Source organism: Desmodus rotundus, chromosome 7 (genome assembly GCF_022682495.2).
Source record: "Desmodus rotundus isolate HL8 chromosome 7, HLdesRot8A.1, whole genome shotgun sequence".
In the NCBI taxonomy this organism is placed as follows: Eukaryota; Metazoa; Chordata; class Mammalia; order Chiroptera; family Phyllostomidae; genus Desmodus; species Desmodus rotundus.
Window position 1 is genome coordinate 3130725 of NC_071393.1, and position 18693 is coordinate 3149417.

The 18693-nt window shown below is 54.8% G+C and overlaps 2 protein-coding genes across 14 annotated transcripts in view; both read left to right on the plus strand.

The window, feature by feature from the left end:
- MPHOSPH9 (M-phase phosphoprotein 9) overlaps nt 1–9407 on the plus strand; it is a 44820-nt gene extending 35413 nt beyond the window's left edge. For 3 of the 7 annotated variants that reach the window (XM_045200824.2, XM_045200823.3, XM_024567109.4), the window contains 5 exons: nt 437–557; nt 1571–1674; nt 2361–2584; nt 2879–2947; nt 5745–9407. In XM_045200824.2, coding sequence (XP_045056759.2) covers nt 437–557; nt 1571–1674; nt 2361–2584; nt 2879–2947; nt 5745–5846 — 620 coding nt within the window. In that variant the 3' untranslated portion in view covers nt 5847–9407. Of the gene's footprint in view, nt 1–436; nt 558–1570; nt 1675–2360; nt 2585–2878; nt 2948–5744 lie in introns of those variants that run through there. The other 4 variants (XM_053928693.2, XM_045200825.3, XM_045200827.3 and 1 more) reach the window with 2 other exon arrangements.
- A 420-nt stretch (nt 9408–9827) lies between these two features.
- PITPNM2 (phosphatidylinositol transfer protein membrane associated 2) overlaps nt 9828–18693 on the plus strand; it is a 111163-nt gene continuing 102297 nt past the window's right edge. For 2 of the 7 annotated variants that reach the window (XM_053928690.2, XM_053928692.2), the window contains exon 1: nt 10459–10775. The gene's annotated coding sequence lies outside the window, so the exon portion shown is untranslated. Of the gene's footprint in view, nt 10260–10458; nt 10776–18693 lie in introns of those variants that run through there. The other 5 variants (XM_053928683.2, XM_053928685.2, XM_053928689.2 and 2 more) reach the window with 3 other exon arrangements.

Below are 18693 nucleotides of genomic sequence, written 5' to 3' on the forward strand. Positions count from 1 at the left end.
AGGTACTCGCCTGATGTTGCTCAGCAGTAGTCGCCTTTTTCTTTAATCGACTACAGGTGTGGATTTAGAGTGTAAACACTGGGCTTTTATGTCCCCAGTTTTCCGTTTCCTAACAGCTGAGGGACGCCTGTGTGACTGTCCCAGGGAAGGTCACCAGGGCTCTGGCATTTCCATCTTATTTCCGGTTGACTTCTAGAATCCTGAAAAACCAGTTTTCAGTCCCAGCGCTGGAGTTACTGCTGGCAGTGGTGCCCTCCAGGTGTGAGGGTTAGGAATTATTTTTATTTTTTATTCTCTTGTCTTTCAAAAAGCTTTACAGTGAAGTTGTGTATCTTTGAGAGTTAGAACAAAGGCCCTGAAAAGGAAAGTGTGTGTTCTGCCAGCATCATGTGTGCACCACACAGAAGGGAAGTCTCTCTCCTGTTTCCACCCGTAGCCAAACGAGAGATCATGCTGGTGCCGGTGACTGCAGCTTACAGCCCCAAGCGGTCCCCTAAAGAAAACCTGTCCCCCGGGTTTAGCCATCTCCTCAGCAAAGCTGAGAGCCATCCAGTTCGGTAAGTTCTCCAAAATTGTAGAATGAAAGATGTGTATTACTGATTTAAAAAAACAAGAGTCAACTTATGCCTCTAGCTATCATTAATTTTTCAGTTAATGGGAACTCTCTGGGTTTAAATCGTATCAATGAATGCCATACTAAAAATTAAGAGTACTATAATACATGAAACAGTTTGAAACTGTGTAAACTGGCTGCTACTGAATTTAAATACCATCTCAGAACCCTCCCTTCTAGCTTTTGGGTGTGGAATGATAAATCTTTGTTGTCCTGAAGAAGTTTCTGATACGGGGACATTTTTGAGCCTTTCTTACAAGAACACGGGCTGTCCTGGTGCAGCCCGGTGCTGCGTGTCAGGTGTACCGAGGCTCCCGAGAAACGTGTCCTCCCTGACGCGTGGTCCGCAGCGTGTGCCCCGGGGGGCGGGGGGGACGACCTCTGACTCCTGCTGGCCCAGCTCTACAGGCTCTGAAGAAAGGACTCAAGCTCAGTGGGCCTCAGTTTCCTCTTATGTAAAACGGACAAGAATACCTGCCCTGCTGGTTTCTTATGGTGGTTGTGAAGATTAAACAAGATACCATGTGGGTGAATGCCACATGTCTCCGGTGCGGAGCCATGCTTTTATATTAGAAAACGCACGCCAGCCCTGGCTGGTGTGGCTCAGTGGGTTGGGCGCTGGCCTGCAAACCAAGAGGTTGAAGGTTTGATTCCTGGTCGGGGTACAGGCCTGGGTTGCGGGCCAGGTCCCCAGTTGGGGGTGTGCAGCAGGCGACCAATCAATGTTTCTCTCTTACATTGATGTTTTTCTCCCTCCCTTCTTCTATCTCTAAAAATAAATTTAAAAGAAAAGAAAACATACACTAAATTTCAGTTTTTAGAAAATTATGTGACCAACTTTCTTTCTAAAGAGTTATGTCCATGTGTGAGTTACCGGGATGCCAGCTCATCTTTCTAGTGGCGACAGGAAAGATCAGTGATCAGTTTTTCTCACGAGTAACTTGCTTCATTCACTAGATTTGATGTACTTTTGGATGATTTAGATACTGTTCCTGTGTCTACACCGCAGCGCAGCAACCCGAGAAAACAGCTCCAGTTTCTCCCTCTAGATGACGTGGAAGGTAGCGTGTCCTCAACAATGATGGGTTTTGGTTTTAGCCATTCATTTTGTGAGTTTCCAGACTCTTCTCAAGGTTCTAAATGTTACAATGCCTTGTACTTAAGCATTTTGGTACCCAGGGGCCTCTAAAAACAAGTGTCCACGATGGTCACACTGTGTCCCTGTTGTCACCCTCTGTGAGAGGTCGGGAACCTGCGGGCAGGGGGCGTTCATGTTTCGTGACCAGGCCACGCTGCTCAGCTTTTCTCTTCACTTTGTGTTCTCTGATTTTTACATGTAGGCTTTGGGCAATTTTTTCTTTTTTCTTTAAGTTTGGAGTAAAGTTGTAAGACGATGTGTGTGAAATCGCGTGGGCGGCCCCTCAACTGTTGCTCTTTAGTGCTGCTATGAATGTGCTGCTTAGTTTTCAAACTTTTTTCTACCTTGAGTTTATTGCAAGTTCACTGAAGTTTATAGAAAGTCTACAAATGCTCATTCAGGGAAGATCATCAAACAGGGCAAAGCATTTAGAATTCTGTGGAGAAAAGGCACCGAGTAAATTCGGCTGATTCTGTGTCTCTGTTCATTGCGTGGTTGGTCCTGTGGCAGCTATGTCCAGAGAGGGAAGCTGGGTAACTTACTTAGTGTGTATAAAAGCTATTAGGAAACCTGATAAGAAATAAAAGAAATATTTTTTCTCTCTGACAGAAAAAAAACATTCAGAAAAAGCCACCGGCATCCTTGCTAATGATAACTGTTCCCCGGAGCCGGTGCCGGGCGGAGCGCAGGCCGCTGCGGGGAGGGCAGCCTGCGGGAGGGGCGAGCCCGGCAGCGGTGCGGCGCGCGCTCCGGACTTCGAGTACACTGCAAAAATCAGGACCCTGGCTGAGACGGAACGGTTTTTTGATGAACTTACAAAAGAAAAAGACCAGGTAAAAAATTTAAACTTTTTTCCTGAACTTAACGTTTGTGCCGAAGGAATAGGCAGAAGGGAGTGAGTGAGTGCGTCACACCTACCCCAGAAAGCCGCTGGGAGTCTCACACCAAAGCCGCCTGTGTGTGAGCCCGAGCTGTCCTTGCTAATTGTGCCAGAGGGGACTCATGTGGGGACAAGATGGACGAGAAATAGGGGGCTGAAGGCTTCACTTCTGTTCTGTGTCATACACCTCCCTGCCAGCGGGAGAATTCTTCTTCCCTTTTCATTTGAACTTTCTTTGTGTTGACAGATCGAGGCGGCCCTGAGCCGCATGCCTTCCACTGGAGGACGCGTCACTTTGCAGACGAGGTTAAATCAGGTGAAGTGTCTCAGCCTGAACCTCCCTCCTCCGGAGGCCTGACGCGAGTCGGTGCCCCGTTTCCCCGAGATGATTTTTTGAAATTGCGCTGAAGCAGTCGGTCAAAAATGTTCATCCCTATGGGAAGTGTTTGCTGATCATAGCATATTTTATAACTGCATGCTAGCTTCCAGGAATAAAAACTGTACCTTTCATTGTAAGAAAAAGGTGTTTGTGCCGTTATGTTTGTGAGAAATGAACTTGGGAGCAAACGGCAAAGCTGTAGAGAGAGGAAGGTGTGATTCTGCAGTTGAGGAGGAGAGGGTGCAGAAATGGCCTGTGTGTGTTTCTTTCAGTTGCTTTTCAAAGAGAATTTAAATGCGCGAAGCCATGGGACATTTTAATTCTGTTCTTCTTGTAACATTTTAAACATAACAGCGACTATATGTCTCTTATGTAACTGCATGTCCTGGCTTCTCAGTGCCTCAGCTTCAGGAAAAGTTCACTTCCAGGATGACCTGTGATATCAGAAGGAAAGAAAGACACAAAACAGGAGAGGCTTTTTCTAGGGTCTGTAGTCCTAACTTCTCTTTTTTCCTGACTGCGAGTCCTCTTACTGTTTTGCTTTTCTGAAAGTTTTTATTCAATAATTTGTTGGACTTTACACATGAAACTCTTAAAATAGTTTACTGGGAAAGCAGAAGGAAAAAATTGTTGATAGTCTGATTCTAAATCTGTCTGAAACATTTGTTTAATGTATTTTTATAGGACGATCATAAATCTTAAAATAAAACTTGAAGGGCACTCATTTTGTTCATGTATATCTGTCAAAGCTCTTTCAGTCCAGGAAGAAGACAGCTGGCAGCGAAAAGGGGCTGAGGTTGCTTATCCAAGATTCATTAAGTGAAATAGTTTAACCGGGCAAAAAAAGACGAAAAATATACAGCTTCAGCAGTGAATGCACAAACAATACACATTTAAACAAAAGCATCAACATTGGCAGGTGTTTTTTTAACAACAGCACCTGGATGGGGAAAGCAGGTTCCCAGCCCTGCAGGTGGATGCTGCACGCCCCCAGACACTCGGGAGCGCAGCCCGGCAGCCCGGCAGGTCTTTAGAGTTTTACAGATATCCGCGAGGGGATATATTTTAGAGTATTTATTGTAGCCTAATTTATGATACATAAAATTAGAAGCCCCCTAAATTTCTACTAAAAGATTCTTGGTTAAAAATGGCACCTCTGATGGAATGTTGCACTTCATTTAAAACAATGCTGTAGGAAAATATTTCTTGTGTTTTTTTTAAAAGATTTTATTTATGTATTTTTAGAGAGGGGAGGGGAGGGAGAAAGGCAGGGAGAGAAGCATCAGTGGGTTGCCTTTCACATGCCTCCAACCAGGGACCTGGCCCGCGACCCAGGCCTGTGCCCTGACCGGGAATCAGGGATCGAACCCGAGAGCTTTCTGTCCGGAGGCCGGTGCCCAGCCCGCTGAGCTGCACTAGCCAGGGCAGATACTTCATAACCAGAGCTCAGTTGAAAACCGTTTTGAAGTGGAGAGTTAGATTCTGTTTTGATTTTTCTTCTTAAAAATGATAAGCATATCTGCAGGAAAAAGGAAAGAAGAACATTAGTTACTTCTTTTTGATCATCTGTCTGCTAAATACTCTAAGAAACATGTAGCCCTTTTATATTTAAATTATTAAAGAGAAAAATTTAAGTTTTATTTCAGGGTACCATTGGAGTTAAAACTCAATAAAGTATCTAAAATGATACCTATGCGAGGAGACCCAAAAAACCCCTGGAATTTATTTATAAAAATCGTGTATTTATTCCTACATGTGTAAATTTCAGTCATCTTCACAGTCCTCTCCGTTTGGTGCAACACACCTACCAGGGCGTTTTTCCCAGCACTCACAGCAGTGTTCGAACTCGTCGATGTCGATGCCTTTCCGCGCTGCTGCTGTTCTTTGTTTGATCTTTCCCACATTGGCAGAATGTCTCCCTCTGAGGACTCTTCATCCAGGGGTCTCGCTGGGGCGAGATAGGGTGAATAGGGAGGGTGGGCCATGGGGGTCTTGCCATTTTTAGTCAAAAATTGCTGAGCACTTAGCGTGGTGTGGGCAGGTGTGCTTGTAAATCACCCACCATGAAATGGAGAAACATGCTGAAAGGGTTCAAGAAACATTCACTGAAGCTGAACGCAGCCTGTCACACGTCGCCAGCTGGTGCCCTGATGCAGATGGGTCCCTAGAACACTCCCCTAGCGGGGGAAGCCTGGACTGCAAGGGGCTTGGCCTCCAGAAGATAATTCCGGGTTTTTTGGGTGTTGCCCCTTGTATATATCCCAGGTACTATTTATGTAAAAACCACAGTTGTTACATTGATTCATTGAGAAATCTCTGTTTTTGGAAAAGTCTCCTCCAGGTGTTGTTTTCCTTTTTAACTTTGACGTTTTTGTCAGAAGAAAGTCATCTGGTGAGTGTGTGCGCGCGGGGCCTGGCACTGGTCAGGCGCGCCTGCTAGTGCCGGTGAAAGGCCTCACCGCGCGTTCTCAGCTCCTCGCAGATAAATGCCCGCATTCTCAACATACCGAGGACTTTAAAGTGCCCAAGTTCTCCCAGATGAGCCTGAAAAGCTGATTCACATAGTGCAGTTTAAAAGAAATAATATACAGATGGTTTGTGTAAAATACACAATATTTGATTTTCATGTTTATATTGTTGTTCTGCTAAAAGAAAGGCCAACTTGGTGGTAATTACGGCACCAGTGAACTTGACGTAGAATTCTAATTCAGTTGTTCCCGTTATTTCTGCCTAGGAGGCCCTGGAAGACCGGCTGGAAAGGATTAATCGAGAACTGGGGTCAGTCCGCATGACATTAAAGAAGTTCCATGTCCTGCGCACCTCCGCCAATCTCTGAGACGTGGCGCCACTGACTTCTGAGACGTCTTGTTTGCACTAATACACGATTGTGCTCTAGAAAAAGGCAGGCTCTTTTGCACTGTTCATAGGCCTTCAAACCTTAGTTTTACGATCATGCTCTTCTTTATACTGCAAATGGCCACACATTTTCAAGATATTTTTGTTATGCTCAGGAATCTCTTGAATATTTTACTATTTAAAAAGTATTATTTTTAAATAGTATGTGTCTCCAGTTTATATCAAGAATAAGGAAATGTGATTGGGAGGCAGTTTGTTTGTAAACAAATAGTGTTGCCCTTTTACAATGAACTTTGCCACCAATTTTGTAAATTCCACATTGTGAATATGATTCTTTTTTAAAATAAATGCTTCAGAATAGCTTCTGTAATGGTAAACTAGTACGTGCTGAAAGACAAAAATTACAGCGTGCCCTGGGTTCTGGCTGTTTCGAGGTTTTTAAAAGTGACAGTGCAATTCCTGTGAGACATTTGTCGCAGAGTGAGTGTTAGATTAGTAACGAGGGCGGTGCTGGAACTAATGGAACACTGGAAGGCTTTGAGGACTGCATAAATAACTAACTCACTTTGCTTCCCTCAAACTGTATTATTTGTAAGGAAAGAAAAATGAGAGATGTAATTCTCTCGTTTTGTCACACCCAGTACTTTCCAGGGGAAGTGAGACAGGGAGGCCGCACCTTCTGCCCGCCCCTCCGAAGGGCACTGTGCCCGGCTCGCCAATGGCTAGATAGAGCCTTGACGACACAGGCCGCCCTCCGGGAGCCTGGCTCCCTCGGGGCGCAGGTCCTCGTGCAGACATGTGACCCCTCTCCACCGCCCCGTCCCTGCAGAAAGGAAAACTCTCCAGGTGAAGAGTGAGTGTCTGCAGGAGGGAATGTGTGCAGAGGGCCGCCCGCACCCTGGCCGTCCCTCTGGCTCCCAGCGGCAGCAGCCTGGCCCAACCAGGAGCCCTCGCAGGTGTGCGTCCTGACTGCCGGTCAAGTCCAGGCTGCTGGCCGGCCCCCTTTCCCGTGGCCGTCAGAGCCCAGTGCCCCCAGGGCCAGGCTCGGTCAGTGCAGATGAACAGACTTCCAGCCTGCATGGTGGAGTCCCTTGGACATGCGCAGGCTTTAGATTTTGGTTCGCTTCTGAGAGCGCTTTCTCCTCCTCATGTGGCTCTTAGTAGCGTGTAGTTAGGGTGCAAAAAGCCAGCGGTCCCCCTGCGGTGGGGGGTGCCTTCAGGCAGGGACACCGGGTCGTCTCTGCGCACCCACTCCTCTCGCCGGGTGGAGACGTCGGCTCCTCGGAACTCCCCGTCAGCGGAGTCCAGTGCCTTTACCACGGTGTTTCCTCAGTCTCTCTCTTTCCATTGCCCTAGTAGTAGTGAAGCTCCAGCACAGCCTGTTTCAAGCCCTGGGGAGGGATCGCCTTGCCCGGTGACCCTCCGGGAACACCAGTGTGTCTCTCTGTGGCGTCAGCAATCAGCTCGGGAGTTGCCTTGTTCCTTGCGGGTACTGTAAAGCCTACTGCACTCTTAAGAAGAAAGAAATGGCTGTTTCAGAAAGATTATAGTTTTATCTTGTCAAGGAGCTGTCTTCTTAGTCTATTTAGTTTATTATTCCAAGAAAGGTACTAAGCCCCATCAAAGCATCTTCTGTGCTTCAGAAAACATGCTTTGATTTCTTAAGTATGTAATAGACTGAACGTATAGTCACTTTTTTAAAAAAAAAGAATTTAATTTTTTTTTCTTTGTGTCTGTGAAGAGGGAAACCAAGGAAAATCTGCCATCTTTCCTTTGGTGATGTTGAACTTGACAAACACTTGACTTCAAAGCCATTCTACCTAAAGCAGGCAAGGCGGTGATCTTCAAAAGCAGCTATTGTCCCAGGGAGATAAACTATTTTTGTCACAGGCTGGGCTGAGCTGCAGTTCGTTAAAAAAAACCAACCCTGAGTGCAGTGCCTTTTTAAACGCGAGTCGTTAACTCCTCACCCCGGCTTGCCCCCTCTCCCCTTACAGGCCCACCGCGGTGGGGAAATGTCCTTCAGGAGCCCCCACTTATAGCTTAAAATAAAGGCCACCCTACCGCGTGGGGCTGGGCAGCAGGGGACAGGAGAGCCTGGCAGGCCTGGGTCCCACCTGGCCCACACCTGCCTTCCTCAGCAGTGAGTGACAGCAAGAAGCTTCCATTCAGGAAGACTTATGTGAAGTGCCTGGTGTTAACTTTTCAGTAAACAGCACATCTCGGCCTTGCCCTGAATTCAGTCAGCTTTGGAAGTGACTCCCCGGTACTTTTTAAAACAGAAGAGTAGATCGTGTCCCAAACGACTGACTTCAGAACTCCTTAGGATCGGTGGAGATTTCCATTAGGTGGTCCGAGATGTCCTCCCCACCTCTTTGCCAAAAAAGCAAGCTTCCTTCGAGTTTAAATAAGCTGCCTTTCCATGTCAGTTTTTTGTTTTTGAGTGACTAATAAAAATTTGATAACCTGTTGAGTGTAAGGTCAAAGAAGGCTCTTTGATCTTTGGTGATTTCAGGCCTATTTGGTACAAATACAGGCTGTTCTAAAAAATGCTGTCGATGTAATGAACTTTGTCCTTCGAGAGCTCTGTAACTCGGGCATCAGACGGACGCAGTTACGATCGCTTTGTACAGGCTGGTAACCAGCCAAAACATGTTCCCCTTTCACCTTAGAAAAGCCTGGTGCTTTGCTGAATGCTGTTTGGATTCCGAACTCTGCACTAACATATAAGTAGTAAAACTCGACATTTTCCTCATTTTCAAAAGCAGTGTTCACTGAGCTGTAATATGCAACGTGTGCCTCGAGTCTAAGAAGCTGTGAAAAGCAAGCGCACACCCAGAGCTCTGCAGGGTCAGTGGCAAATCACACCTTCCCGTCTGTGTGTGTGTGTGTGAGAGAGAGAGAGAGAGAGCGCGACAGTGCGGGGCTGTGAGGTTCGTAGGGTCCGACAGAACCGGTGACACTGCACAGACGTCAGGCAATAACTTCCTGCCCTTCCACGACTCCGGGGCAGTTCGGTAGTAGTTAAACAACACCTGTATTCCTGGGACCCGTGTCACTAAGCTTTTCCCTGCAGGGGTGTGTTTTTATGTTGTTTTATGGACCCCTCTCGAATACAAGGAGCCAGGCCCTGAGTCTGCGCCTGCCGGCCACGGCGCACCGTGTCATCGCCGTGACTATGGACTACAGAAGTGATTCTGCCGGCCTGCCACTGTCACTGACGGCCCCGAGTCCCATGGAAGACTTGCCCCGCGCAGTGCCGGTGGTCAGGCGGCGCCAGTGCTTGCTGCAGTTGTGAAGTCCCGCCAGACCTCGGGGCAGTGAGATTGTAAGCCCCCCGAGGGTAGGGCCAGCTCTTCGTTCTTGCAGACAGGCACTCAATAAAGTAAAAACAAAAAACAACTGTCTTGTGACATCAGTGTATTGACTCACACCAGCCAACAGTGGCATCTGGCTTTTAATCCGTTAAGTCCTCCGGGTTAAGTAAGGAGCCCTCCTTGGGTCCAGGGCTACAGAGATGCTCTCCAGGGGCCCTGGGCCAGGGGCGCAGGGCAGGGGGCCTCGCTGGAGAGCTGCATGTGCTCCGGGAGCTCTCCCCTGGGTCTTAGGGCCCCACGTGGCCCCTGGTGGGCGGGGGTGGGGGGAGAGGAACTGAGGGTTTAGTATGTGGCGGGACACCTTCCCTTGTCTCTGGTCACCATCATTCCGAGTTTGTGTGGCCGAGCTGTGTCCCCGGGCTTTTTCCTGGATCAGGCCACCTCCAGTTCTGTCACCAGGCAGATGGAGAGCCTTTGGTGGGTCGGCCCCACCTGGCCTCATCTGAAGCCATCCTGGCCTGCTAGCCTGCCCTTACCCACGTCCTCTGCGCCACGCGCAGTGGTACTTAGTGACAGGTAAAGTGCTCCTGGGTTTTAGGTGTGCTCAGGTTAATGCCACTGCTTCAGCGCTTGGCCACCGAGTGCGTGCTGGCTCAGCCTCCACACTCCTCTGCCCTCTTTCACGTTCCGCCCAGGGCCCTCCTGGTCGCCTGGCTTTCCAGTTGGAGAATCCGACTGGGACGGAGCCTGAAGACGAAGGCGTTTCTGGTCCTCGCCCAGTTCCTTCGTGAGCCCGGGGACCAAGCTCGGCGCTCACGCTCCGGCCTCCGGGGCCCGCGCCACTGCTCGGCCCGCGCAACGCCGGCTGCGCGTCTCTGGGCTCGGGCTGCAGCCTCGCGTGCGCGCCGCGGCCCCCGTGCCTCCCGAAGTCTCGGGCAGTTCGTTCCCCTGGATTTGTCGTCGTGCTCCGGTGGAACTCCGCTGTTTTTAAAGCTACGTGAGAGTGACAGCCCCCGCGGGTCTGCTGTTTCCGAGGGCACCTGGAGAGTCCCCGACAGGCTGGAACCGAGAAAGAGGTCTGGGTCCCGCGCCCCGAGGCGGCCCCGCCCGGCAGCGAGCCCCGGCCCCGGGGAGCGGGCAGCCCTGGGGAGCGGGGAGCGGGCAGTGCCCGGCTCGGCCAGCGCGGGAGCCCACGCGGCCCGGTCCTTCCGGCGGAGGCGGCCCTCGCCGGGCCCCACCACCGCCGCTCCCCGCGCCGCCTGACGGAGGCGCAGCGCCGCCGCCGGGTGAGGGAATGCGCGGCGGGCCGGGCGCGCTCGGGCAGCAGCGGCCGCGCGTAGAGCTGTCCAGCCGCCCGCCGCGAGCGCGCAGACCCCGGCCGCCGCACGTGCGCCCGCCGCCCGCCCCCGCCGACGGCCCGGAGCATGCCCGCCGCGGCCCGGCCGCTCGCGCGGGGCCAGCTGGCGGCGGCGGGGGCGCGCGGAGCCGCGGGGTGCAGGCGGCCGGGCAGGGGCCGCGGGGCCGGCGCCTCCCCGGCGGCGTGAGCGGCCCAGCGCGGCCGGAGAGGACTGAGCGGCGGCCGCGCCGAGCGGGTGAGTGTCTCCGCGGCCCGGCCGGAAGGCGGCGCGTCCCCAGGCCGGCGCGGAGCCCCGAGGGCCGGGCTCCGCGGGGAGAGGCCCGGGCCGGGCCGACCGGCGCGGGGAGGGTGTGGCGGGCGCGCGGGAACCCCGGGCTCGGGACATCGCCCCGAGCCTGGCTCCGGTGTCGCCGGCCCTCCGGACTCGGGCCCCAGAGGCTCGTGTTCGTATTTCCGTCGGTTGCAACTGGGGTATAAGGGGCTCCCCTCCCCCAGTGACAAGGGTCGCCGCGGCCAAGGGGCAGGTGTGTGTGCCGTGCGGGGCCTGCCCGGGAGGCGGGGGCGGCAAAGCCTCGGTGCAGCCTCCAGCGGGACCTCCGTCCAGCCCGGGCCGCGGCCCGGTGGGTGTCCGGGGGCCCAAGCATGGGTGTGGCCCTCGGAGAGGGGCCTGGACTTAGGAACGGTGGCCGGTGTCTCCCTTGGCCGGAGGAAAATGTGTCCCATCTCCACCCAGAGAGCCCCTTTCCTGTCGTGACCTGCGGGGCCCGAGAGGCGCAGCAGCCCCCGCCCCCGCCCCACACCCTTTCTCTCAGGGTCGGGCTCAGAGGTGACTTGGGGAGAGGGAAACTTCAGTGTCCCCCTCCGCATAAGGTGCGCTGATTCCCCCCAAGAAACCCCAAATGGCTGTTGTACATAAACACAGTGGCCTGCTACAGAAATGTCATTTCAAGGCAAGTTCTCCAGCTCTGTCCCCTTCTAACAGACTGGCTGTCCCTGCATAGAAAGTCTGGGTTCCTCGTCCTGCACCCCTGTCCCCTCCTCTGACCACTCAGGCCTGCCCCTCTCCCCACCCCGCAGTCCTCAGAAACCTCATTCAGGCATCTTTCTTGGTCCACTACTACCAGCTCTCTCCACACCCCACTGGGAGTCACTGGAGCTGGTAAGACAGGCCCCTGCTCTGGGGGGAAGGTGGTAAACGCCCCCTTCTCATCTGGATCTCCCCTACAGCCCAAGCCCCCAGTTCCACTTGTCTCTGTCCCGACTCCCTCCGCACCGCAGCAGAGTCCTTATTTTACAGTGTCTTTGGTGCCTGCTGGACTGTGAGCCCCAGAGGACCGGTGTCTCATTCGTCCCCGGTGCCCTGCCCTGTACCAGCACCCTGTGCACGGCTGGCATCTGGGCGTGGAAGAAGCCCCTCCCCGGCCTGCCCCCGACCCTGGGACCCTAGCCCATCTGGCCGCTCGTCAGTCTCGCTGTTAAATCAGCCTATTAAGAGACTGTGCACGGTGCCTGGAAGCTTCCCAGCCCCCTCCCTTCGCAGAGGGAGGCACAGTGAGTTGGGCAGGGCTGTTGTTCTGGTGGGGAGTGACTTGCCAAACGACGAGGACAGTACATGCTCTGCTGCGGTGGCAGGCACAGACTCCGGTCCCCTGGGCGGTACGTGTGGAGGGGGCCTCCCCGCACTGGCCTCCCGCACCCAGTCTGCCTGGGAGGCCGTGGGTAGAGGCTGGCGGTGGGAGTCCAGGTTCCAGGCCTGGCTGTTCCCTAACGTAACGTGTCTACAAGCCTGAGTCGGCCGCTCCACTTCTCGCCGGCTCTGTTGGTCCTTCCGGGTCTGGGCCCCACCTCCTCTCCCTTATCAGCTCTTCACTGGCCCTCCCAGGTAGGGTCCATCCCTCCACCTTTGTGCCCCCCATCCAGTTTCCAAGCAGAATAGCATCTCTTTACAGGGGCCCCCTCACCAGACTGTGCTCCTGGGGGGTGGCTGCTGAATCTCATTTCTCTGTATCCCTGTGCCCAGCCCATGGCGGGCACCCAGGAAAGTGTTCTTGGGTGCATGGGGGGAGGCCTCCCCGAGCCGGCCGCTGGTGCACTGCCCCTCAGGGGACCCGGCCTTCCTTCCTCCCTGCCTCGAGGCCCGTTTCAACCGCACACAGATGGTCTTCTGACCATCCTGTCCGGCTGAGCCCTTCTAACTTGGGCTCCAAGAAGAGCCAGTCATGGAGAATATGCAGTTATTTGTAGAGATACAGATTAGAAGAGGAGACTTCTGGTGCTTCAAGATTATGCTGCTTCTTGTTTGTTTTTTATTTCTTTTTATTGATTCTAGAGAGAGGGGAAGGGAGGGAGAAAGAGAGGAAGAGAAACACTGATGTGAGAGAAACATCTTGGTTGCCTCTCTTACCTGCCCTGACCGGGGACCAAATCCTCAACCCAGGCATGTGCCCCGACTGGGTATCGAACCAATGACCTTTCCGTTTGCAGGATGACACCTAACCCACCAAGCCACCGGTCTGGGCTTGAGATCATGCTTTGCTGCTTCTGGGAAAGACGCCGGGGCCCTGTGTCCTGGCAGGCAAGGACAGCCGCCTCACCCCTGCTTCCCCAGCCACGGCAGGAGCGAGAGCTGCCAGTGCCAACGGGGGGTCACAGGCTTGCCCGCCCCCTCTCAGCCTTGCTTCCCCGAGGCCAGTCCCTTTGCAGAGCACTGCTTCTCAGGGTCCCCGGCCCCTGGGCACGATGCCGCTAAGCGGCCTTTGCAGAGCTTCTCCGTGGCAGTTCCGTCGATGTGTATGAAGTGTTTACTGGGCTCCTGGAGGTGTCATCAGAGAGACCTGGCCCTCGTCAGGTTGTCTCCTACACGGGGGGCCTCGGGCCCCTCTGCTCAAGGCTTCCTAGAGTCGCATGTGAAAAATTTCTTTTAGAATTTGGGGGGAACTAGATTGCTTCCTCCTTTGAAGGAAGAACTCGTACTGTCTGTGTCCTCTGCGCGCAGTGTGTGCGCGGCCTGCCCCGGGGGTCCCGGAGGCAGAAACGAGGCCCAGAGGCAGGTGTGCTGATTCTCCCAAAGGCCGTCTGGGTTGGCACCCACGTCACCCATTGGCTCTTTCCCGACTGCTCGGCCACCGCCTGTCCCCGGCTGGCACGACTCGGCGTACAGTAGTACAACGTCCGGTCTAGCAAGTGCGTCCCCTCACCCTCGGGGTCAGCCTGCCCGTTTCTGCTTTACTGCCTACGAGGGCGCGTATGGTTACGTGTAAACCTGCCTGTCTGTGTTCTGTGTAAGGCGTTGCTAACCGTGTGTGGAAACTGGGCAGATATGTGAGTTGAATGCAATAAGCAACATTGTACCTAAAACTCAGGCCAGCTCACGGTGTGGTCAGGGAGATGCGCTCCCCTGCCCGCCCTCCCCTGGTGCAGATGCAGTATGCGCACGCTAGGTGTTGCTCAGACAGGAGATGGAATTCAGAAGAGGAGACGCCCTTTCTGGGAAAGCAATCTGGGTTGACTTCCTGGAAGAGGTGGGATTTAAAGAGGCCTTGAAGGATGGGTGGAGTTTTAATCACCACAGCACCTGTAAAGGGTGTAGCAGTTAAGAGTCTAAGACCTGTATTTACAGCAAAGGCTCTGTCAGAACAGGTGCTTTGGTGTGAAAGAAAGGAAATGGTCTGGGGGTAAAGTGGGGAGCCTGGTGAGGCTTTTTCCGACTGCTCTCCAGGCTTGATGGAGGACCGGACACTGGAACTGGGAGGGCAGCACCCCGTTGAGGATGAGGCAGGTGAGCAGGTGAGGCCGGCAGAAGAGAAGGGACTTGCCCAAGACCCGCCCTTCAGCCTGGAACCCGGGTCCCAAATTACCAGCTCAGGCTGACAAACAGGCCACAGCCTTGTACTTTTTTCCCCCCTGTAAAATGGGTTTGGGGTCCTGACTTCCTCACCTCCCAGCCTGGCAAACACCATGGCAAACACCATGGCAAACACCTGAAAACCCTTTAGGACCAGAGACAGAAAGAGTGTGTCCGAGAGAAGAGCTGACGTTCGCTTACGTCGCTCCTGTGAACGGCGGCCCTCGAGGGAAGACCACGAACCACCAGGCCGTTCCCTTAATGGACAAATCAAAAGCCAGCCACGCGGCCTCGGAGAAGAGTGTTGGGGAAGCGGCTTCTCGCCCCCTCCTTGCTGGACCCCTGCACCCTTCCCTCAGCGTCCCCTCAGCGCCCTGCCCTGAAGTTTCCCAGCTTTGGGGCAAGAGGTCGGGTTGGGGTGCAGGGGACAGGCAGAGAGCCGTCCAAGCAGCAGCAGGCGGGGCGCAGGGGCCCAGAGGCTGAGCCCTGTCTCAGCGAGGCAGGAGCAGGAGGCCTCCGAGTGTAACTGGTGCTGGGCACACAGTCCAGCCCAGTCTCGTGCTTCAAGGCAGCTCTACGCTGTGACGTGCCACACACCCAGCGTCAGCGACTGCGGAGCCCCCCGCACCTGGGGGAAATGCGGGGGGAGGTTCCCTCGAGCCTCCACATAACGTTTGTCAACCGATCACAATACAAGCTTGTTTTATGCCGTTCTGTTTAAATACACCTTATTTAATAGATATTGTTGATTCATTGACATTGAACTTGGCCAACAGCGCCATCACTCACGTCTGAACAAAGCTTATCTAACACTTGTGCTTTCTCCCGGGGGCACATTGCAGCCTTCCTGTGCTCGGGGACACTAGACAGCGCTGGGGCCAAGGTTAAGCCGTGGAGCCACCAACAGAGAAGCACGGAGGAGTGAAAACCGTGGTACTGAGCAGACCACCACCGGGGCCTTTGTTCCGCCTCGGCTGGAAGCACCCCTGTCTGGCGACTCAGAAATCCTGCCGCTCCGCACGCGTCCACAAAGGAGCTGAAAAGCACCAGGAGAGTTGATTTTGGGGTGCTGAGTAATTTTAATTCCTAAATAAGGAATCTGAGTAATGAGGGCGGACTCTGTGCAAAGTGCTTCCCCGAGGGCTGGTTCTCGCGCTGTTCCTGAGAGCCGCCTGCGTCGGACAGGAAAGGAGACGGGCTCGGGGAGGTTGTGCAACTTGCTGGAGCTGACACAGGTAGCTGGGACCCGTCCAGGACCTGCCCCCCACCACCCTGGGCCCCTGCTGTGGATGCCAGGTGTGGCTTGAACTCCTGAGCTCCTGCCGCGCCCGTCCACCCGTGGGTAGATTCTTTCCTCCTCGAGTCTCCCCAGTGCAGAGAGCTCTCCTGCTGCCTTGGGCATCGTGCCTGCCCCTCAGGGGATCTCCAGCGGCATCTAGAACAGGGCCCCCCACTGGTGCTCAGCACTGGGTGTGTGAAGGCTGGGGCCGCAGATTCTTGTTTGCTTGGTCATACGTAGGTACCGGAGAAAGGGCGTGGTCTCCCTCCCTTGGCCACTGCTCCTCTCCACGGCCCCAGGCAGGAGGTGCCCTGGTTCTCGTGGGGCCAGCAACCCCATGTCCGCCCTCTCACAGCACTGGTCCTCCGAAGGAGGCATTTCAGGCCCCCTGGGGGCTTCCTGGGGCCTCGAATCCTGGCTGTCGGACTCCTGGGAGCCTTTCCAAACGGTGTGCTTGGAAAGTGCCTGTGGAGAGTCGGCACAGCCGTAACGCAGGTTACTGCCCGCCCTTCTCTCCCAGGCTGTTTCCCTGGGCCGGGTACTTTGCGGCCAAGGGGGGAATGTTCTCTTCTGGCAGCTGGGGGGCTTCCCCTGCTCTGCTCCCTGGCTCTCTGGAGTGTCTGGCGGACGCCCGGGCTGTGCTGCGGAGCAGGGCGGGAGCTCTTTCCTGTTAGGGCTGCCCCAGAGGGACTGAGTCGGGGCCTGCAGCCTGTTGGCCTCGCCTGGCCTCAGGCCACAGACACATCCGGCCCCAGGGACGGCCCACCTGGTGCCAGTGTCCTGGGTGAGGCCAGTGGAGGGAGGGCCAGCTCGGTGGGTGCTGCCTCCCGCCCCCCAACCCCCTCCTGCCACCGTCCCTGCAGCCCCTTGAAAAGCCATCTGAGAAGGTGGGGGGCTAGGGACAGGGAGGGGGGCGTCAGGGGAGAAATAGGTGGCCATTCCCATTCTCAACAGGGGACAGCTTCCAAGCTGCACAGGGCGGCCGGCAGGCGGGCTTCCCCGCAGGTCTGGAAAGCCGTTAAGGCTGGGTTTCCAAGGCGGCCCGCTCCCCTCTGCCCTGCTGGAGGGCCCATTCATTGCTTTTCTTGGCACTTTGTAACCGTTGACTTTTCACTTGCCGCTTTTTTTTTTTACACAAGAGGGAGAAAAACCAAACATTTTCTGCAGTTAGAATTTTTCCCTCTTGGACAATCACAATGGAAAAAAAGCACTGAAGTCCTCTGAACGCCCCACACAAGTGAGGCTCCCTGGGTGGGGGTCGTTCCGTCAGCAGGGCCGGCCAGGCCCCGGGCCCGCTCGGACTGCCGTGTGAGGAAACTGGTCGTTTCCTGCTTATTGGGGGTTCGCTTCTTGAGGCGTATTTCAGGGCGTCCATCGGCGCTGGTGCATCTGACAGGCCCCATGTTTGTGGTGGCCAAGCCATCTGGGGTGGGGGGCAGGGTGGATGGGGACAGCTGCAGCCCTCAGCCCTCGGTCCAGAACCGGAACCGCCGGCTTAAATGGGTTGGTTTGACCGAGCCACCATCACTAACGAAGCCCCCTGCATGTGGGAGTGCTCTCACTTGCCCGGCCGGCCACCATCGGACGTGCGTCACTGGAGACTTCATTTTTCCCTCGGCGTGTGACGTGTGACAATGGAGCTGAGCTGGCTGCCGCAGGGGCTGATTCAGTGGGTTTGTATTAACCCGGCTGGAGAGGAGCTCATTGATTTAGCCTCAGGCCAGTGCAGCCTGTGCGTCCACCCCGGGAGCTACGGGCCGGTGTCCAGATGCGGGTGTTCGTAGGCGGCTGGGCAGCCAGCCCCAATGAGAGCGCCGCTTTGATTGTGCTTCCCGGCCTGGGGTGAGTAACCGCAGCGTCGCGGCCAGAGTAACTGCTCCCAGCACGGCCTGTCCTGCGCTCCCCGGGTGCCAAGGTCGACAGCCCCATGACACCCACTTTTCTTTTCACTTCTGTTATTCCGTCCCCCCTACCAGTCCTGGGTCCTGAGGAATGTTCCATCTGACTTTCCAGCAGCGGGGAGAAAGGAATTCAGACTCTTCCGAGGAGGCAAGCCGGAAGGAGCCCTGGAAAAAAAAAAACCCAAGTCCAAGGGCATGACCTTTCCACGGAGAGGAATGGCTTTCCATTTCCCTGGACACTTGGAATCCCAGGGCTGGGCGCAGAGAAGCCATGGCAGTGAACTAGAGGCCAGCTCGTAAAATCTGGGTGTCCTGGTAGCTGCAGGACTGGTGTTAGGGGGGTGTCCAGGGGTGTCCGGGGGTGTCCAACCTTTGGGCGTCTCTGAGCCACACTGGAAGAAGAAGTCTTGGGCCACACCTTAAATACGTTACGACATGTAACCACACACAAAAAATCTCATAATGTTTTAGGTAAATTTACGATGGGCTGCATTCACAGCCGTCCTGGGCTGCATGCGGCCCGCAGGCCACAGGTTGGACACCCCGGTACACTAATGATGTCACCGAACCAGTGACCTTGATTATGGTCTTTTCTGGCTGCCGAGGTCCCTGCTCAAGGGGAAGGAAGCAGGCGACTTCCTGTGTCACACCATAGGGGCCCTGGTCTGGCCCAGTGGCCCCACGATCAGAGGGACTGTGGCTTATTTGTCTTTGAGTTGCCGGGGCCCAGCACTGGGGCCTGGTGACTGTTTGGGGGGTGGCATCGGCTGCAGGTCCAGAGGTGGAAGCGTCTTTCTTATTCACCCACCGTTTCGTGTGACACCCTCAGGGCACCCGGTGCTTGGCCGGACGCACACAAATGCTGGGGGGGCCTGTTTGCAGGTGGGGAAACTGAGACTCACGCAGGTCAAGATGTGGGCTTGAGTGTTTCCTCCGTCCCGTTTCTCGCACGGGGCTGCTGCCGCTCAGTGAGGTCGTGCCGGGGGCTGCCGGCTGGGACTCGACCTGACTGACCGGGCGCTCAGGTCCCTGGTCACGCTCCGCCGTGGCTGTCAGCGGCCCGGGCTGTGGTGTGGTTTTGAACTCCACCAGGGCTGCCTGGGCCAGTCGAGTCTGAACAGTGCCCATG